This window comes from Nicotiana tabacum, chromosome 15, assembly GCF_000715075.1.
Source record: "Nicotiana tabacum cultivar K326 chromosome 15, ASM71507v2, whole genome shotgun sequence".
Taxonomy (NCBI): domain Eukaryota; kingdom Viridiplantae; phylum Streptophyta; class Magnoliopsida; order Solanales; family Solanaceae; genus Nicotiana; species Nicotiana tabacum.
Genome location: NC_134094.1, coordinates 132,898,853 through 132,920,353, shown reverse-complemented (window position 1 = coordinate 132,920,353; position 21,501 = coordinate 132,898,853). Strand labels below are relative to the sequence as shown.

The window sequence follows — 21,501 nt, the reverse complement described above, 5'->3', positions numbered from 1 at the left end:
TTTTATGTCTCTTGCTTCTTCAAAGTAGTTTTTTGAAGAAAAAAAATACAACAGAATCAAAAGTGACCTTAGTTTATGGTAAGATGAATGAAGAATTGAAATTCACAAGAGGAGTACGATTGACTGTCCTAACTACGGCAAAAATATTTCGAGAAGTTAATTAGCATGGCATACTTCTATTTATTGATAATATCTTTCTAGATCTTTCTGCAACACAATTTGAACAAATTAAAATGCTCTTCAATTGTCTCTCCTCAATGGCATCTAATGTGGCGATGCGGGTAAAATATTCCACGAGTCCTCACCACAAGATTGGTTATGTATTTCAAGAGAGTATTAGACTCACTTGAAACAAGAATAGAAGGTAAAGTGACACAAGATTGGTTATGTATTTCAAGAGAGTATTAGACTCGTTTGAAACAAGAATATAAGGTAAAACGACACTCGCTAAGTTAGCGTGTGAAAAAATCTTGTGCACACTAGTTAGTGCAATTTATGTATTTTCCACACGTAAAAGTTGGGCAAGTTACACATTTAGCTAGTCGGCAAAAAATAATTACTTCCGCTAGCTAAATATATATAAAAAAATATACACTGATATGTATAAAATATTTTAATTATATATTAATTTACAATATATATATATATATATATATATATATATATATTTACATATATACGCGTATATAACAATATAATTTTTCCAAAAAAGTCTATCAAACCTTCTTTTATAGACTCCCTCATATCTGTCCAAGTTTGGCTTTCTCAAAAGACTCGACTAATAATGTCACGACCCAAACAACAGGGCCGCGACAGGCACCCGGTGCCTTACACAATCGAGTACCAACGTAACATATCTTTCTTATCTTACCGTCATGAGTAAGTGGTCCATAAGGGTCGTCATGAGCTAACGAGAATAAAACATAAAGGAATGCTAGACATAGGACGACCCAACATGATATAGGAACTTATACATGTGACATACGGGCCTATAAGGCCGACATGATCATTTGTATACTCAAAACATAGGCCGATAAGGCCATACAAGTATCCATATACTTGACATTTATGTGCAAGCCTCTAAGAGTACATAAATGTCATAAAGATCGGGACAGAGCCCCGCCATACCAATCAATACATATTCAAATCATACTGACCAAATAGGCAACTCCTGAGCAAGTGGAGTGCACAAACACCTTCCGCTCAGCTGATAGCCTACTAGGAGAACTCTTAACCTGTCTATCGGGACATGCGGGCATGAAACGTAGCGTCCCCAGGTAAAAGGGGCATCGGTACAAATAAAGTACCGAGTATGTAAGTCATGAAAATAGTATATAAAAGACATGAAAGAAACATGGAGTAAAGAACTCAACCTGTAATTCTGAATAGCTCTGTGAATTATGAAAAGTTTATATTGTCATGCATGTGCGTATAAATATCATACCATGCATAGGTATATGCATACATAACATCATCAAACCTCTGAGGGCATCCCACCATATCATCTCAGCCACTGTGGGCAAAATCATCAACGTATACCAGCTGATCAGGTGGTGGTATGTATATAACGCCATAACATTTTCCCATACCCCATATACATATACTATACGCATATATAATATCATCTGGTCATAGGTCAGTATACATGTATAAATGGATGCAATGCATAATGAAGTAAGTCAATAATATCTCTCGGAATGTCATGAGACCCATGAACAGACAATATGAAAGTAGGGAATCAAGAATATAGACACCCCTAGTATTTCTATGAATAGAGTCATTTATGAAAGTTGCATATTTTTCTCGTTTCGTTTGTATCATTTGGATCATGCAAAAAAGAAAGAAGGGATAGCCTTAACATACCTCAAGTCGTCAATGCAACTCAACAACAAGCTTATGACAATTAGCGCGCCAACCCTATAACAAAAAAATACTTGTACAACTTAGATGGCGGTGGTATATCACGTATCTCAAATGATAACTCGATTCTAAAATAAAACGGACATCATTTCCCTTGATATCACTGCTCTCTCAAGCCTACTATAGGCGAGATACAAACACAATACAATCAGCAACTAAAAAACAACCCAACTACAATTCGGGACCTTCAATACAACAAAACTCCCAAATATGCCATAACATACCCAATCAATAAGTTATCAATTAGCCTGAAATTGCAACGACGAGCGACCAACCTACTACCCTACCACATGTGGCATTTCTCCATGCCCTTCATCCTTCCAAGCTCCATAAATCAACAGCACAATAGGCCAACACGAGTGGACTACAAAACAGTTCACTAAAAGTGAAATAAATCAAACTCACTGCTTTCGATCACCATCCCGTGAGTTCTAAATATTAGAAAATTAATTTATCAACACTCCTTGATATTTAAACACTTAAACACAGAAATTAGACGTTTCTTAACTATGAATTACCTTACAAAAATCGAATTACAAAGAAACAAAGAGAGGCGGTCTAATGATACTTATGTCGTGAGGATCGTTCTGATGTTATCGCTTCTCGACTTCGTACTCGGGATGTTAGTATTCTTTGAAACACTATTAGAGAGCTCAAGGATAGGTTTTATGGTGTTCTCTGGTCGGGTTCTATGTAAAAATGAAGAGAAAGACGAGTTAAGACCTATACATCAACTTTTGAAAAGTCAAAGAGGTTTTAACTTGGCACCCTCTCATTGGCCCATCTTCCAACGCTTATATCTTTTTATCCGGATGTCGTATGAAGGAACGGTTAAGAGCATTGGAAACTACATTCCAAGACTTTCAATTTGGTATTTAATATGTCCCAAAAGACCTCATATAACACATGAAATTTATTTCTCAAAAAGCTCGGTTACAAGGCAAATCCTTAGTCGATTTTTCCGCAACTTAAATTTGATTTTTTTCAAACTTTATATTTTCTATCCAAACATCATATATAGCCATATTATGACTTTAAACTCATTTAAGTCATGATTAACAAGTCTCATATTCATTATACGTCACTTTGGGACGCACAAGGTATAACAATCTTCCCCCCTTAGAAACATTCGTCCTCGAATGTTAAACTCTCAGAGATCTACAGAAATTTTTGGCAGAGTATCCTCTATAATGGTACTACTACCAATCTGTCAAACAGAAAACCCAACAACACAAAGCCACACAGGGCCACAATCATCAATAACACAAATGGCCTCACATGACCAATGACAATAACTAACATAAGAATCAAGTACCATATACATACCTAAAGGCTGTGATGTCTTAGTCTGATTCTCCTCCGGAAGCGAAAAACATGTGGGGATACCTAGACTTTCATGTCTTCTTCAGCTTTCCAAGTCATTTCTTCCACATTCTTATTCTTCCAAAGTACTTTAACTGAAGCTATGTCCTTAGTTCTCAATCTCCGAACTTGTCTATCTAGTATAGCAATGGGAGCTTCCTCATATGATAGTTGCTCTGTAACCTGAACATTGTCAACTGGAATGACTCTAGAAGGATCTCCAATACAATTGCGGAGCATAGACACGTGAAAAACTGGATGTACTGACTCCAAGTTAGAAGGCAAGTCTAAATCATATGTTACCTAGCCTACTCTGCGTATGATCTTATAAGGTCCAATGTACCGAGGGCTAAGCTTTCCTTCCTTACCGAATCTCATAACGCCTTTCGTCGATGATACCTTTAGGAATACCTAGTCATCTACCTAAAACTCCAAGTCTCGTCGTCGATTATCTGCATGGGACTTCTGATGACTCTGAGTTGCTAATAGCCTTTCCCGTATAAGCTTAATCTTCTCAACTACCTGTGGTACCAACTCTGGTCCTACTAACTTAGTTTCCCCAACCTCGAACCATCCGATAGGTGACCTACACTTTCGTCCATAAAGTGCTTTATATGGATCCATCTGGATGATTGAATGATAGCTATTATTATATGTGAACTCAATAAGTGGAAGATGATCATCCCATCTACCTCTGAAGTCTATCACACAAGCCCATAGCATATCCTCCAGTGTCTGAATAGTACGCTCCACCTGACCATCTGTCTGGGGATGAAATGTTGTACTAAGACTTACTTGAGTCCCCAATCCTTTTTGGAAGGACCTCCAGAAATTAACTGTAAACTGAGCACCTATATCTGAGATAATATATATAGGGACACCATGAAGTCGCATTATCTCCTTAATGTAAAGCCTTGTATAATCCTCTGTTGAATACGTAGTCCTGACAGGCACAAAATGGGTTAATTTTGCAAGTCTATCAACAATAACCCATATAGAATTGAACTTACGCTGGGTACGAGGTAAGCCTATGATGAAATTCATATTAATCACTTCCCATTTCCAAGTCGGAATCTCTATAGCATGCAATAATCCAACGGGTTTCTGATGCTCAATCTTAATATGCTAACAATTAGGGCACTAAGAAACAAACTATGCTATATCATTCTTCATTCCGTCCCACCAGTATATTTCCTCGGTATCATGATACATCTTTGTCGCTCCTAGATGAATAGAATAACGAAAATAGTGAGATTCTCCCATAACCTGTTGGCGCAACCCTGCCACATTAGGAATACATAATCGACCTTGATATCTGAGGACTCCATCTCTTATAATCTCACATGGTATATTATCCTTTTGAGGGGATGTATCTCTGTAATGAGCTAACACATGATCCTCATACTGGTGTTCCTTCACTTTAGTTACTAAAGAGGATGTTGCCGTGTCCTAAATAGTAACTCCGGTATCACCTGAGTCCAGCAATCGAACTCCAAAACTAGCTAGCTGATAAATCTCATGGGCCATCCCACTCTTCTCTGTCTGTAAATATGACAGGCTACCCATAGATCTACGATTGAGGGCGTCGGCTACTACATTTGCCTTCCCCGGATGGTATACAATATCAATGTCATAGTCTTTCAGTAGCTCCAACCATCTCCTTTGGCGTAAATTCAATTCCTTTTGCTTGAAGATGTATTGAAGGCTCTTATGATCCGTATAGATATCAACATGAATACCATACAAATAGTGTCTTCACATCTTTAGTGCATGAATCACCGCGGCTAACTCTAAATCGTGGGTTGGGTAATTCTTCTCGTGCTTTCTTAGTTGTCTTTAAAGATAAGCAATTACTTTTTATGGTCGTTCTGCCACTTGTTGCATGAATACATGGGTTATCTCATTGCCCGCAAATACTGGAATTTCCTATAACTCATATGATCTCAAATATCATCTTTTGATTTTTTTTCTTCCCGTTCATTAGCCACGATAGGTGCCACTTTCTTATGGAGTGTATACAATGTTGTTGTGAGACTGTTGTTACAAGACCATTTCTTCTTTATGTCACTATGCTTAAGTTGAAACATTCTTCTTTATTTCCTGAGCTAGTCTTTCTTTGTAGACTTATGGGGGACCTTTTGACTCCTGTAAAGCTGCAAGCTTATTACATTGTATACTTGAACGAATTTTTGATATTCTTACTCGCTTATAATTATCCTTCGTTACTTACCTCCACGCCCTTGTGCTCGTAGGGTTTCTTCTGAACTGAAATTTTTGACTGTCTTCCTAGTGGCACTTTCTTTTATTTCCATAATACCTATAATTACCCTAACTTCTATTTGAATATTTCTCAAGGGTTACAACCTCATATCTGCGAGACTGGATTCACTATGTTGGGGTTCACTATATTTATCTTGCACAATCTGCTGATTTGTCTGTATCCTCTTGTCTAGCAATGGCTAGGTTCTTCCTGAATCCACTACTAACTACTCGTTAGTCCATTCTCATATCTATATTCTTCGTAATCTCTCTTGGGTTATATCATTTGTTTTAACTTACCCCGCATGCTGGTTCCTTAGTTACCTGAACCACATAACTCTGACTTAATACTATATCACACTATCTTTCCCCTTTAGGGGAGTACTAATATTTAATGCTATGAAGATTTACCTATAAATATTTTACCTCTTCATCTTTTGCGTCTTTTCACATTTCCACGGACTTTTACTTGCCTTGTGGTAACCTTTCTGTACCATGGATAACTGATTTTCTTACGCACGAAGGTGTCACCTAGTGTAACTGGCACACTTAGTCCCTTAAGCTTAACTCTTCTCACAGTTCTTGCTTTATAGAAGCATCTTTCTGAATGACCTTTAAAGGTTATTCGTTTGTTGTCCGTTCAATTATCGCCGTACGCGATCTCTGAAATTCTCACGATGTCAACTATTATCAAATCCTTCGGTCCCGAATTCATGTTCAGTTTATCTTATTCACTAGCCCATACTAATTTATATTACTCCAGTGGTCTAACTTTTCCTTCTGGTAATCACGTACGAGTCACCAACTCATTTCTCGAAATTGGGACATGACTTTATGGCTTATACTCTTTTATTGTCTCAAGGCTTGTAACTTCTTGTCTTTTCCTTCACTTGACTATAGAATATGTAGTCCTGTCATATTTTGATTCACCGTTATCACCCATTTATCATATCTTACTCATAATACTTCATTTACTCTCTTCTTATTCTCCGACTAATATTTCTGTCTATCACTTTATTCTGAAAACTTCAACAAAATATTCTTTCACTTTGAGCTCCCCTTGCTTCATCTCACTTGCACTTTGGGACGCCTAACATTCTCTCTACCTTTTTTTTCTAGGGACGGAAGTCATACTAAGGTAAATATATATCCCTTTTAGGTAGGGGTGTTCATAAAAAACCGAAAAACCGAACCAAACTGAAAACTAAATCAAACCGACCAAAAAAACCGATACTTTTTAGGTTTGGTTTGGTTTTGGTTTTGAATTTTAAAAAAATCAAATTTGGTTTGGTTTTGGCTTTAATAAAAAAATAATCAAAAAACTGAACCAAACCGACTATAAAAGTAGCTATTTAAATTTATTATTACATCTGTATATATGTATATTTTTATATAAAGTTTCTAAAACTTTATGGTACATACTAGTCATTTATATTTTTAGTCTAGTTCTTTGCTATTATAATAATCTAATTCTTTGCCTTTACATTCTAGTTTAATTGATAGTTTTCTTTTGCTAAGTACAAAAATTTATTTCATGTTAAAAATAATTGATTTTTAATTGAGAACTTTAATTATTCATCACTATTTGATTCAATTATCATCAATATATCTTGGTAAATGATAGATTTCTCAAAGAGAAATTGATTTGATAGTGTTACATTGAAAATATAGTCACTGGAATATGCGTTTGGTAGTGTATGTCTCATATTTAAGAAAAAACTGATGAATAGCCGAAAAAACTAAAAAACCGACAAAAACCGAATCAAACTAAATCGATAAAAAACCGACTTAATTGGTTTTGGTTTGGTTTGGTTCTAATATTTAAAAAACCAACTTACTTGGTTTGGTTTCTTTTTCGGAAAAAACCGATCCAAACCGAACCATGAACACCCCTACTTCTAGGATTCCACTACCTATCTTCTGAAATTTCTGAACATTCTAGTATTCATATCTGACTGTACTATTCTAGAGTGCACCATCTGGGTGTATCTCAGAAGGAGAACTATTACCACGTTTGCAATATCCTTCGAAAATGTGAGCTAATGATAACAATCCATCCATAATTTTGGGTTACTCTAACCCCAGCTAGATCCTAATATACCATATTTCTCTTAAACTATATCTGTTAGCTCCCATAAGGCATAACTGAGATGGGTGTTATCAAGTGTATATATCTCTGTTACTGTTGAAAGTTACTCAGAATGCTTATATTTCTCTACCTGAATTGTAAATACAAGTAATCTTCACTAACTGGGTACCTCGTATCCTTCTTCACCTTGCCCATTTGACTTGTTGAAACTTGTATTTACCTTCCGATTCTCTCGTTGCTTTTTACCATAGGGGTAGATAGATATTCATGTCTTAGGTATCCTTATCAAGAAGATTACACGTCGTAGTACACACATAATCTACAGAAGACCTTACATTTACTCATCATAAGCATGACGCAAAATCGAGTTCCTCTGACTCAATTCTTCCACAGCCACATTCAATCTCTTATTAACTGTCTTTCAGGATGTAGATGTCATTGTATAACGAATAAAATAGAATTAAGGAGTTTGAATTTCTTACAATTGAGCTATACCACACGATCTAGAGTAAGAAGAAAGAGTAACAATCCTAAATGCCTTGTAGTCTCCTACTTATAAGTGTGGTACATAACACACCCATAAACAAGACTCTACTAGACGCGACTTGTATACTCCCTAGGACAAAACTGCTCTGATACCACTTATGTCACGACCCGAACAACAGGGCCGCGTCAGGTACCCGGTGCCTTACATAACCGAGTACCAATGTAACATATCTTTCTTATCTTACCGTCATGGGCAAGTGCGCCAGAAGGGCCGTCATGAGGTAACGGGAATAAAACATAAGGGAATACTAGATATAGGACGGCCCAACATGATATAGAAACTTATACATGTGACATCCTATAGGGCCGACATGATCATTTATATACTCAAAACATAGGCCGATTAGGCCATACAAGTATCCATATACATGACATTTGTGTGCAAGCCTCTAAGAGTACATAAATGTCATAAAGGTCGAGATAGGGTATCGCCATACCAATCAATACATATTCAAATTATACTGATCAAATAGGCAACTCCGGAGCAAATGGAGTGCATAAACACCTTCCGCTGAGCTGATAGCCTACTAGGAGAATTCTCAACTTGTCTATCGGGACCTGTAGGCATGAAACGCAGCGTCCCTAGGCAAAAGGGATGTCAGTACAAATAAAGTATCGAGTATGTAAGGCATGAAAGTAGTATATAAAAGACATGAAAGAAACATGGAGTAAAGAACTCAACCTGTAATCCTAATAGCTTTGTGAATTATGAAAAATTTATATTGTCATGCATGTGCATATAAATGTCATACCATGCATAGGTATATGTGTACATAACATCATCAAGCATCTGAGGGCATCCCATCATATTATCTCAGCCATTGTGGGCGAAATCATCTACGTATACCAGCTGATCAGGTGGTGGTGCGTATATAACGCTATAACCTTTCCCCATACCCCATATACATATACTATACGCGTATATAACACCATCTGGTCATGGGTCAGTATACATGTATAAATGGAAGTAAGTCAATAATATCTCTCGGAATGTCATGAGACCTATGAACAGACAATATGAAAGTAGGACATGTAGGGAATCCAAAACATAACAACCCCTAGAACTTCTATGAATAGAGTCATTTATGAAAGTTTAGGGTTTACATGTTTCGTTTGTATCATATGGATCATGTCAAAAAGAAAGAATGGATAGCCTTAACATACTTTAAGTCGTCAATGCAACTCAACAACAAGCTTATGACAACTAGCGTGCCAACCCTATAACAAAGAAATATGTGTACAACTTAGATGGAGGTGGTATATCACGTATCTCATATGATAACTCGATTCTAAAATAAAACAGGCAGCATTTTCCTTGATTTCACTGCTCCCTCAAGCCTACTATAAACGAGATAAAAACACAATACAATCAACAACTCAAAAATAACCCAACTACAATTCGAGACCTTCAATATAACAAAAACCCTGAATATACCATAACATACCCAATCAATAAGTTATCAATTATCATGAAATTGCAACGACGAGCGACCAGCCTACTACCCTACCACATGTGGCATTTCTCCATGCCCTTCATCATTCCAAACTCCATAAATCAGCAGCACAATAGGCCAACACGAGTGGACTACAAAACAGTCCACTACAAGTGAAATAAATCAAACTCACGATTTTCGATCACCATCCCGTGAGTTCTAAATATTAGGAAACTAATTTATCAACCTTCCTTGATATTAAAACACTTAAATACAGAAATTAGACGTTTCTTAACTATGAAGTACCTTACAAAACTCGAACTACAAAGAAAAAAAGATAGGCGGTCTAATGATACTTACATCGTAGGGATCGTTCTGATGTTATCACTTCTCGATTTCGTACCCGGGATATTAGTATTATTTGAAACACTATTAGAGAGCTCAAGGATAGGTTTATGGTGTTTTCTGGTAGGGTTCTATGTAAAAATGAAGAGAGAGACGAGTTAAGACCTATATATCAACTTTTGAAAAGTCAAAGAGGTTCTAATTTGGCACCCTCTCATTGGCCCATCTTCCAACGCTTATATCTTTTTATTCGGATGTTGTATGAATGAACGGTTAAGAGCGTTGGAAACTACATTCCAAGACTTTCAATTTGGTATTTAATATGTCCCAAAAAGACCTCATATAACACACGAAATTTATTTCTTAAAAAGCTATGCTACAAGGCAAATCCTTAGTCGGTTTTTCCGTAACTTAAATCCGATTTTTCCCAAATTTTATATTTTCTATCCAAACATCATATATAGCTATATTATGATTTTAAACTTATTTAAATCATGATTAAAAAGTCTCATATTCATTATACGTCATCTTAGGACGCACATGGTGTAACAAATGATTGGATCGAATAAACTTTAATGGTGAAAATAGTACGGGCTAGCCAGTTTTCGGACTGGTCATCGAAAAATAGCCAACGTTTGCATTGGAAAATAGCCACTGTTTTGTTGAAACACAAAAAATTTCAGCATATATGCTGGATTATGGAGCTCTTGCGTATAAACTTCCAGCATATTATGTTGGAACTCCAACACATTATGAAATTTCAGCACATTATGCTGGAATCTCATATGTAAAAAAATCAAACTCCAGCATATTATGCTGAAATTTTTCCGGATTTTTAAGGGTATTTTTATTCAGATTTTATTTTTACATGAAAAAATGACTAAATTTCGATTACTTTTGAAACTGTGGCTATTTTTCAAATATCGGTTGTAAATATGAGTATTTCTGATTTTTTCCCACATTAATGGGCTATCTCGGCCCATCTCAATTTTCCGACATAAAATCACACATATATATATACACCCCGGAGCGGAAAAAAGGCGGAAAAACATTACTCCAAAAATTTAAAAAAATCTCAGCTCCCCCCGAGCCAGACGTTAAACGACGTCACTTTAATGTACCCTTTCCCCAAAAATTGGGGCTTTGTAAATTCATTTGAACAATTCACAAATTGTAGAATTTAGGGTTCTTTTTCAGTAATGGAAAGTGGGATTTGTAGTCCCACAAGATGAAAAGCAGTCAAGAAGAAGCGAGCCGCGGCGGCGCAGCAGATGAAGAAAGTGTGAAATTTCACAGTGTTGTACAGCCACTTAGGGATTTAGAATCCAACTGGGGTGTTGATTTAGCCAAAAATCTTGAAGAATATTTGCTCAAAATTTGCTCTGGTGAAATTACTAGAGATAATTATGATGATGGTCATGTGAATTTTGCTGAAGGTTTGTCAAATTTTCAGCTTTAGTGTGTGTTTGGAGCAGAAAATCAAACATTTCCATGAAAAAAATCATCTTTTTGTGTTTGCTACAACACTGTCCTTGTACATTATCCTCCACTTATGTAAAATGCTCATATTTTACCCTAAAAATGTTTTTCCGATTATTTTCTCATCTTTGTAAAGGCACTATCTTTATACTCTATGCTCTACTTTTGTCTGATAATCTTGTGTAGGGGCTGACCTAGCATACAAGTTATGACTTAAACTGGACTTAGTAGTTTTGGCTCAAAACCCTGTATATGTGTTGATAAATATACTAAAATTAGTACAGATAATAGAATAGATTTTGAACTCAGTAAATTAAATGGGTTGTGGTAGAAATTTGAACTTGAACCATAAAGTTCAAATCTTGGGCCTGCCTCTTATTTGTGTCACCTACTTTATAGTTTATACATTGCGAAACACTGGAAAATAATCTGAAAATGTTTTTAGTAAATTATTTTTCATGAAAACATTTTTATGGAAAATTTTTTCCTCTGTGCCAGATATATTCTTGATTTTTGAAAAAGGCTGTGTTGCGTTTGTACGGTTCTGAAAAGGGTATTTTTGTAATTCTTTTAATGAGATGTTTTGGGATTTGTAGCTGCATTGCTGCTTCAGGGGTCAGTTCAGGTGTACAGCAGGAAGGTGGAATATCTGTATTCTCTGGTATTGCATTGTTTGGAATTCATTACCAAGAAGAGGTCTTTTCAACTTTTGCTTTTTAATTTTTCTGTCTTTATTTTAGTTGATTCCTTGAGTAGAATTGTATAGGTTACTCTGGTTGGAGATAAAGTTTAAGCATTTACATAATTAGAGGCTAGGTTATGAATTATTCAACTTGTTCTACTGATGGTTGAAACTGTGTCCGGTGTTAGTACATCTGATTGTGTTCACCAGTATTATAGTTTAGTAGCTATACCTTTAGACCATTCACCTGTGAGTAACGCATTAGTAGCCTGAAATTAGACAATGATGTCCTAACTGTTTAAATCTGACTCAACCCATAGGGCACAGGTTTGAATTGATTTTTTGCCTGGAAACTACTTTTAAAGCTTCTCTCTTTTCATTCAGAAGTTTTGTTTTTTTGCTTCTTTCGGTGTCTGTCTATATTTGTTCAGTGCACTAGTCTGTGAAGATGGGGTTTTATGAACTTTTGGCACTCTCAGAAATGATTCAGCTAAGTTAGAGAAATCGTGCAGCTTACTGTTGGATGAAAGCTTGTATGTAATGGTTGTTAAGTGTTGCACTTTGTTGAATGATATGTATCTGTTAACAAGCAGTTGTTTGTACTATCTGGCCCTGCTTGTCTTTGTCTTCACCCTAGTTAAATGATAGTGCTGTAAGGAATAAGGATGACCTTGTATTTCGTGAGGCTATTTAAATGCAAATACTATTCTGGCAATGACAATTAGAGTTAGCTTCTTTGGAGAGTAATGCATTTTTTTGATAACTGCGGTGTCCGGGCTAGTTTGCGGCCACCTCGACTAATTCCATGCAGTACTTGCTACCTCCCACCAACACAAGTACTGGATAACTTTGTCCACCAGGGCCTGGACATATGGGAAAAAATCACCTAGTTTTTTTGGCCTTCGTGAGGATTTGAACCTGAGGCCTCATGGTTCTCAACCCACTTTATTGACCACTAGGCTACACCTCTGGTAAGTTGGATTTGATAATCCGTTGGAAATGCTGTATTAATAAGTGTCCACAATGACATGTGGATGTTGACAATGTCCTGGAAACATACCACATACTTTTGGTCGAACTTTGGGTTATTTCTCTTGGTTATGATAAGACGCTTATAATTTTACTAGTGACCAGGTTAGACAAATTACTAGTGACCAGGTTATCGATCAGAAGCTTATAGTTTTACTAGTTGATGTCAGTTATATGGATCCTCCATATCGTATATTCAATAATTTCTAATTAGACAAATTAAGGGTTCTCTTATACTAGAAGTTCTGTATATTTTCTACTGATATTTAAATCTCTGGACAAACTTAGGAGACTCCTTGTAAACACCAGGCCTAATGTATCTTCTAAAATTTTGCTATATAAGCATGGAGAGCAAGGGCCTTTACACTATCAATGATTTCTGATTGGCCAGGGGTTTTTGTACAGAGGTTGTTATTCTTTTTCTTTTGAAATGCAAGTTGTTTGGTCTTGTCATCATGGCCTTATCGGTCATGGGATTCTTATTTGTATAGTTACTTATAAAGAATAGATTCTTATTTGTTCTTCAATCGAGCCTTTTACTAATATTGTCATATTTGCTTTTTCTGACGAATGGAAGTAAGTAATTCATATTAACTGGCTGTTGATACATTTTTCATTGCTATCAATGTTGCAGTGCACCAAATAATACTAATTCAGTTCTTAATATTGTTAAGCATCATAACCCAATAATGTTACATATTGAGATTCTCCATTTCCTGTTAAATCAGTGAACCAGATCTACCAGCAAGTGTATCAGCCCAAGAAGATGAAAACGGTTTGCCTGCTGCCGACAATGAAGAGAATGATCCATACTGGGCTTCAGAAGAAACCTCAGGTAGCATCTTCACGTGTCTGTTAATTTAGTAAGTTTCCTAGACTTCAAATAACCTGATTTATATCATTCCTTTTGCAGTGGAAGCAAAGAACATGTTGGATAATACGACGTGCAGGGATTCTTCATTTACCCAGTTTGTGAAGGCCCCTGCAAATCTGGTTGTACGCGAGGCTGACTGCTTGGATGTTACTGGAGATGCTGGAGAACTAGAGTCTTACCTGGTATGTTAATGTCTTTTTGTGTTGAATTTCAGTATGTTTGCAGTTATTTTGATTTGTTCTGTTAATACTTGCAGCTAGCCACGTGTGATCTTTACCGAGATTTTATTCTGTTGGACGCATGTGATGCCGTAACAGTGGATGAGTTTCTGAATAATGAGAATATAGCTGGAAAGGTGCTGAACAATAGCTGCAGTGCAGAGGGCCTTTCTTTGGACTCCAAGTGCCACAAGAGCTTTTACTCTCCCACAAGACGTTTTGAGGGAACTGGCAATAAGTCTTCAGCTCAAAAGAATCAGGATGCTAATTTATATCAGTCTCAAGGGTTTCATGAGTTTGGTCCAGGCAATTTTAACAATGATCAGTTCGCATCTGATATGCCTGATTACATCGATGATGCACATAGATGTGAAGATGGATATTCAGAACCTAGAGACTCAGACGAATCGGATGATGAAGACCCATGGAATCCGTTGAACCCGCATGAACCTGGCACTTTGAAAGTAAAACCATACAAAAAAGGTTTCTTAAGCTTCCTTCCCTTTATTCCTTCTGTATGCTAGCAGTTTTATTATCTAATGCAGGTTTCATGCTTTCAAGCAGTTAAATTTAATAGAAGGCAGGGTGCGGTGTCCAAAAAAGTTGCATCTTTGGCTACAGAATTTCCAGTTGCGAGATTACATGGTACCACTAGCGCAGACCTCAACGACATGTGGGAGAGAAAATGTTGTGCCATGAAAAAACAAGGCGACTCACAATCTCCTCCACCATATGAGAAGGTTTTATTTATTGATAGTTTATTGTACCTTCTTTTGTATGTCTGAATTGTTTCATTGTGTGAAGCTTCTGTTTGCAGCTCCGGGAATCACTTCTTCATGGGGAGAACAACGATTATGATGGTTTGGATAGTCCAAAGGAAAAGAATGAAAATGATGACTATGATAGTGCAGATCACGATTTTGGGCCTTCTGCCTTTGACATGCCAGAAAATGCAGACATGAACACCGATGCAACTCCATTTGGTGAAAAGGTTGGTAAACTAGATATGGATGTTTTCCCTTACATTAATGATTATGTTTCTCTGAAGCTGGTTCAATCTGGCTTGGGCGAGTTACAATGCTAATATATTTTGTTTTTGCAGCACGATAAATGTAGTCCATTTTTTGACAGTGAAGCTCATGAAGATTCGAATGCTCATGCCAACCTTGAAGATCTTTGTCGCTCCCACTTGGTAAGAATATAAATCATAATCTTCATTATTCATACATTTATGGATTTTGGTATGTGTCGCGGATATTTTCTTCATGCTCATGAACTGGCACTGGCCTTTTCTTCTTTCCTAAATGGCATTAGAAGGGGTTTCACTAATGTGGACTCTCAACAAACTTATCTGTTGCTTAGATTTTGTTAGTCTTCCATGATTGGTTTAGTGACCTTTTTTCTATTTGTAGGATTCTCTTCTTGCTAGCCTTGCTGAAACTGAAAAGCAGAGTGAATTGGCTGCACGGGTTTCAACGTGGAAACAGAGAATTGAGCAGAACTTGGAGGAACAAGTTTGTTTGCAATTTCTAATATCTCCTCTCTTTTGTTTACTTTTGAAACCTGTCAAGTTTAGATTTTTTATCGCGCTAGTGTTTACCCACAGGAATCACATCCCCCCTTTGACATTCATGAATATGGGGCTAGGGTTTTGTGCAAGTTATCCCTGGAAGAAAATGGTCAAAGCACCAAGTCTTTTTCTGATGTTGTCACGGGTCAAGAGAAGCATGATATTGCTCGAACATTTTCTGCGCTTCTGCAATTGGTAAAACCCTTTCTACATGAGTTTTAGTGACATTTATGTTACCTACCTTGGAAGATAGAAGTACTATAATTCTTAATTTGCCGTTGAAATTTTATCTACGAGTAAGCAGTATTCGCCTCTCTGTTTCCCTTTGTTAAAACAATAGGTAAACAACGGAGATGTTGGTTTGGAAAGAGGTGGAATACGTGAGTCCACTTGTTACACAGCTGCAAATCCCTTCTATGTCCGGCTCCTTAGGAATGATAATGGTAGGGAGAAAATGCAGATTCGGTCATCAAGAAAGAGAGCAAAATCTCCAATACCCAATCAGGGCTTTAGAAAGGAAAAAAACAAAGGTAAAGAAGTTCAGGCTGCTTTCAGTTCATCACCTTCAGAACCCAACTCAGGTTACCGATTTGCCCTGAAGCTGGGAAAGGTTAATGGAACTCGTTGTACGCCTGAAGGTAAGAAAAGAAGGAAATCCAGATTAGTCGTACCACCAGATATACATACTGCATTGTGATATACATTTTGCTCTAGTTTTCAAGTAAGCCTCTCCTCTCTCGCTATTCGGTCTCACTGTGCCCGTTGTATGTGAGAGACTCAAGGCAGTAATTCTGTTTGAGTGTAGTAAGACAGAAGATTAACCCCACCATGACCACTGTAATTCTTATCACAAACCAACAACCTGTTGGCTGCAGAAATTTGTAAGATGTGTTTATTCTTAACTTAATTAGGACTTACTTGTAGTACTTAGCAAGGAGGATGTAACAATATTTTGACATATGCAGAGCTTACTCTTCATTAGTCTCTCTACAGACAAACATGTTAATAAATGACTGCCCTTAATGTTTCAAGTGTATATATTTGCTTGTTGAGCTACTACATGTATAATATGTATGTTGTGTGTATTCAAGACTTCAACATGGGACGCATGTGATAGTTTTTCAAGACCGTCTAAAAATGGTTTTGGGCTTGACATTGTTTAACTGTCTTTGAACTACTACTCATTATAAAGTTTACTTTTGCTTAAAATTTAACCCTTGATTTTGAAGCGAATGTGACGTTTACTACTATTTCGTTTGGTGTTGGAAACATCAAACAAGTAAGTTGGTAGGGATAAGGTCTGTATCGTCCCCAGACCCCATCCGTGGCAGTATACTGGATTTGTCGATGTTTGAAAATTTTACGTAAGAGAAGATTGACCATATTTGTAATCTAATCAACCAAATTTGTTTTTTTTCTTCAGTGAATACTCCAGCAGAACCAGATTCCAAATAAAGACAAACTAAAAATATGTTAGTATGATGATAGGATTCATTTCCCCTACGTATTATGTTTATTGCCGAAATAAAGTTGACGTCATGCAATTGTTAGTGGTCACAAGGCTCCAAAGCAGTAAGCGGTGAGGAGTGATGATGTTATTCGTATTGCTATTGCTGTTAGGACTGTCTTGTGGGTCGGGTTGGCCCGAAACTGGACTGAACTAATTCGAGACCGAGCTGAGACTGGACCGACCCAGGAATGTTAAAGGGGAGGGGCGCTTAGGCATGGGTCGGTCCTAATGGATCGGCTCGAATAGTTCAATCCTGACTTAGGATGAAAGGGAAGTCAGACGAACTGGTGCAATTGCTTAACACATGTAAGTTGGAGGAGAAGTGGCGTTTTCAATGGTGGACGATAACACATAAGAACCTATCCTTGGAAGGGAAACAATTGCTAATACCCCATAAGCTGAGGAGCAAAAGGAGGAATCCGCCTGAAGAGGGACTCGTGTCTAATTAGCTAGTTGGTAAGGCAATAACTTACCGACCCACTAGAGGACACTTGCAGGCGGGAGAAATTCAAAAATAGTCAGATTTATAAGTGGTCATTCAAAAATAGCCACAATTTCAAAAGTAATCGAAATTTAGTCACTTTTCATGTAACGATAAATCTGAACGAAAACACTGTTCAAAATCCGAAAAATACTCCAGTATATTATACTGGAGTTCCAGCATAATATATATATATATATATATATATATATATATATATATATATATATATATATATATATATATATATATATATATATATATATATATATATATATATATATATATATATATATATATATATATATATATATATATATATATATATATATATATATATATATATATATATATATATATATATATATATATATATATATATATATATATATATATAAAAAAAATTAGACAAGTGAGGATGTGTAATTAAAAAAAATGAGAACTTAATTTTATAAATACAGAAAATTAAATGAATTTAACGTTAATTGCATCACAACTGAAATGAGAGAACCCAGAAAACATAAGTGACTCCTTTTTTTTTAGTAAATCCCTTTCTATATTTGGTAACAATTCAACTTTAGATTTTTCTTTTTACCATTAATGAGATGATTTCTAGCCCAAATTTTTTTATGATTTATTTAAAATTACAAGTTTCAAAAGCCTTCCTTTATTTCATAAAATCCATATCCAGTCAAATACTTTCATACAAATTGGGACGGAGAGAGTATAATTTATGTTAGGAAAATAAATAATAAGTTAGATTATTAGATATAGTTACGTGACCAACTAATGAATAGAGAAATATAATTAAGTAAAAAAAATAAAATAAGATTGACAGAAAACTATTTTAGTTATATTAATTAGAGGAAGAAATCGAGTTATTAAAAATTAATATGACAATAAAGAAATAAATTTATCAATAATAAAAGATAATTATATAAATAATATACTACTATATATAAAACAATACTAGTAATTTTGGGGCCTTTAAATATTTGGGGCCTAAAGCAAGTGTTTCACTTGCTTTAGGGTTGGGCCGCCCCTGGCGTCGGAGTGGCTATCTCTTTGTGCAGAAAAAAATGTGAGATCCATCAACCTTATCATATTTATCCTTCAAATCTGTTCCAGTATAATATACCGGTCTAGCATAATATGCCGGAAGTTCCTACACAAGTGCTCCAATCTCCAGTATATTATGCTGGAACTTTTCGTGTTGCAGCAAAATAATGGTTATTTTTTAATGACTTTACAAACGCTAGCTATTTTTGAATGACCAGTCTGAAAACTGATTAGCCCGTACTATTTAGACCTTGCAGGCCCCTCGGGCCACTGGGGGCAACCCACTGAACCCACCTAAAGTCCCCCTAAGCCGGCCCTCTAGGTCTACTAAATTCAGCCTAACCTTAGATTCTCGTAGTTTCTTTCTAACTTCTTATGTACTATTTTTTAGTTTGTCCATAATTTTTTTATATTTTTGAAAGCCTCGCCTGTTTGAGCCGAAAAGCGTACCAACTGTTTGAGTTAGCGATCTGGATTAGGATCGGTTCCCAAGGCCACGCCCGACTTGGCTCCATAGACAGCCTTAGCTGTTAGAAAGCTAAGCAATATTGGATGGTTTTTGTACGCAAAATTTCACATCCCTAATTTTAGCTGATTTTTTGGAGCAATTGAACTTTTCCAAAGAAGTGATAGCTAACATTGGTAGATGCTGATGAGTTATCATTAGAATAATTATTCACTCATATTATTCATTAAAAAATAAATTGGATAATGAATATTTTAAAAACGGATTGAATATGAATAATAACCATATTATTCACTTAGAAAATGGATAACCAACAAATAACTAATGAGTTTAACTTTTATATTTGTAAAGTCTCAAATCAAAAATTTCTCAAGTTTGAGAGACTAGTAATTTTGTAAAAAATAATCATATTCAAGAAGCAATTGATAATATAGATATTCATATTAACCGTTGGGTAAACCATTTTTTATCCGTGTTAAATATGGAACGAATCGAATAATTTATCCATTTTTTAAATTATAACTTTTCGGCCCGCTCATATCCGACTGGCCCGCCCTTTGCCAACCCTAGTTAACATGGTAACTTTGGACATGTTCGTTCCACGTGTCCAAATTCCGTGTGCTTCAGAACAACACCTGTGCCATTATTGTGAAATTCAAGAGTCAGGACTATAACTGTAAAGCTAAAAAGAAGTGGTGGATATAATCAAAGAAATAAAAATGGGACCTCTTTAATATCTCTTGATGTTTCTACTTTTTAAAGTAAACTAGTATATGTACCCGCACGGTACGCAGAATTATTATAAATAAAAAAAGTACGGTGAGAGATAATAGAAACCGATGTATATTACAGACTAAATTTACAGAGCGCATTAAAAAAAATTAAAGCAAAAAACTAATAGATGAAAATATCACTAAGGCCTTAAAAGAGAAAAATATGTCATAAGTACATCACTTAAAAGGGCTACAATAAAATATATCACATTTAGTTTAAATCTAATTTCAGCTCCAGTCCCAAACGAAGCTTAATCAAGGCGCCCCAACTCATATTTTAAGCAGCTCCAACATAAACCACATAGTTTCTTTAACCCTAATCTCATCCCGTACTTTAAAGTAGCCCCACATATAGCAAATAGCACTTGTGCAATATCAAATATGATGGCTGAAGAAAAATAAATTGGAAAAATCATCCCTGAAAGTATACTTGAGATCCAAAACAGGGCATTCCCATTTTCGCAATAATCAACAAATACATTTTCAATGTTCAATTTCTAATCAATGGTTTAATGCAAAAATAAATTACATAAATTCTCTATTTTCTTGAGGACAAAATCATCGACCAAGTCTTAATAGAATTAATATAACAGTAGCTCAACTCCATCATCCAGTTATTGCAGCTTGAACTTGTCATGCTAATCTCACCAAATGAAAATCTCTCAAAAGAATGAGCATTAAGTACTAATATGACATAATGAGAAATAGTCAGTAGAGAAAACATGCATAAAATAAAGTAACATGAAAAAAAAAACATAGTTTAACTATTAAAAAAATACCTCCAACGACCTTTTAAAGTGAAAAATAAGGATTACCCGTACCGATTATTTTCCGTCATTCTTGATAAAAGCACTTTCTCTAAAATATGGAATTTTTAAGTCGCTAAAACTAAGTAAAGTATAAACAAAAAGTATATAAATAAAAAGCTTTTTGCCTCATTCGTCAATTCTTTAAAATTGTTCAAAACTTCAAAGTACTACACTTACCATTACAACTAAACACTACTGAAGCTTAAACTTTTGGCTTAGCAAAATGAATGTTATTCATCTGTAAACACATTGATTTTCAATAGCAGCAAAACTTTTAGAGTTCAGATAAGTCCAACTATATTTTCAACAGTTAATAAATCAAGGCTTGCCTTCTAACATGATTTCCATATCCTTCGGAAAAAGGTTTTAAAGTTACAGTACTAACAAAAAAAAAAAAATCCTCTTTTAACACCTAATTGAATAAAGCAGAAAGCTAGGCTTATAATCATAAACTCCAAATTGCATTGGTTAAACATAATATTTTTTATAAAGGTTGCAAGCATCATGATGAGTATAAAGTAGATTTATTCTCTTCAAATAAATATTTAGAAGCAGCGATTCTTATAAATATGATATATAAGTTATGAAGTTAAAAGT

General features: G+C 35.6%; 1 protein-coding gene across 1 annotated transcript; it reads left to right on the top strand.

The window, feature by feature from the left end:
- The first annotated feature begins 10,992 nt into the window (after positions 1-10,992).
- Positions 10,993-16,861, top strand: LOC107832712 (condensin-2 complex subunit H2). The gene is made up of 11 exons (XM_075231321.1): positions 10,993-11,390; positions 12,030-12,129; positions 13,873-13,979; positions 14,058-14,200; positions 14,275-14,719; positions 14,801-14,976; positions 15,054-15,227; positions 15,339-15,428; positions 15,649-15,750; positions 15,843-16,001; positions 16,147-16,861. Exons 1-11 carry the CDS (start codon positions 11,183-11,185, stop codon positions 16,501-16,503), a joined length of 2,061 nt encoding a protein of 686 aa, XP_075087422.1. The 5' UTR covers positions 10,993-11,182; the 3' UTR covers positions 16,504-16,861.
- The last annotated feature ends 4,640 nt before the right edge of the window (positions 16,862-21,501 follow it).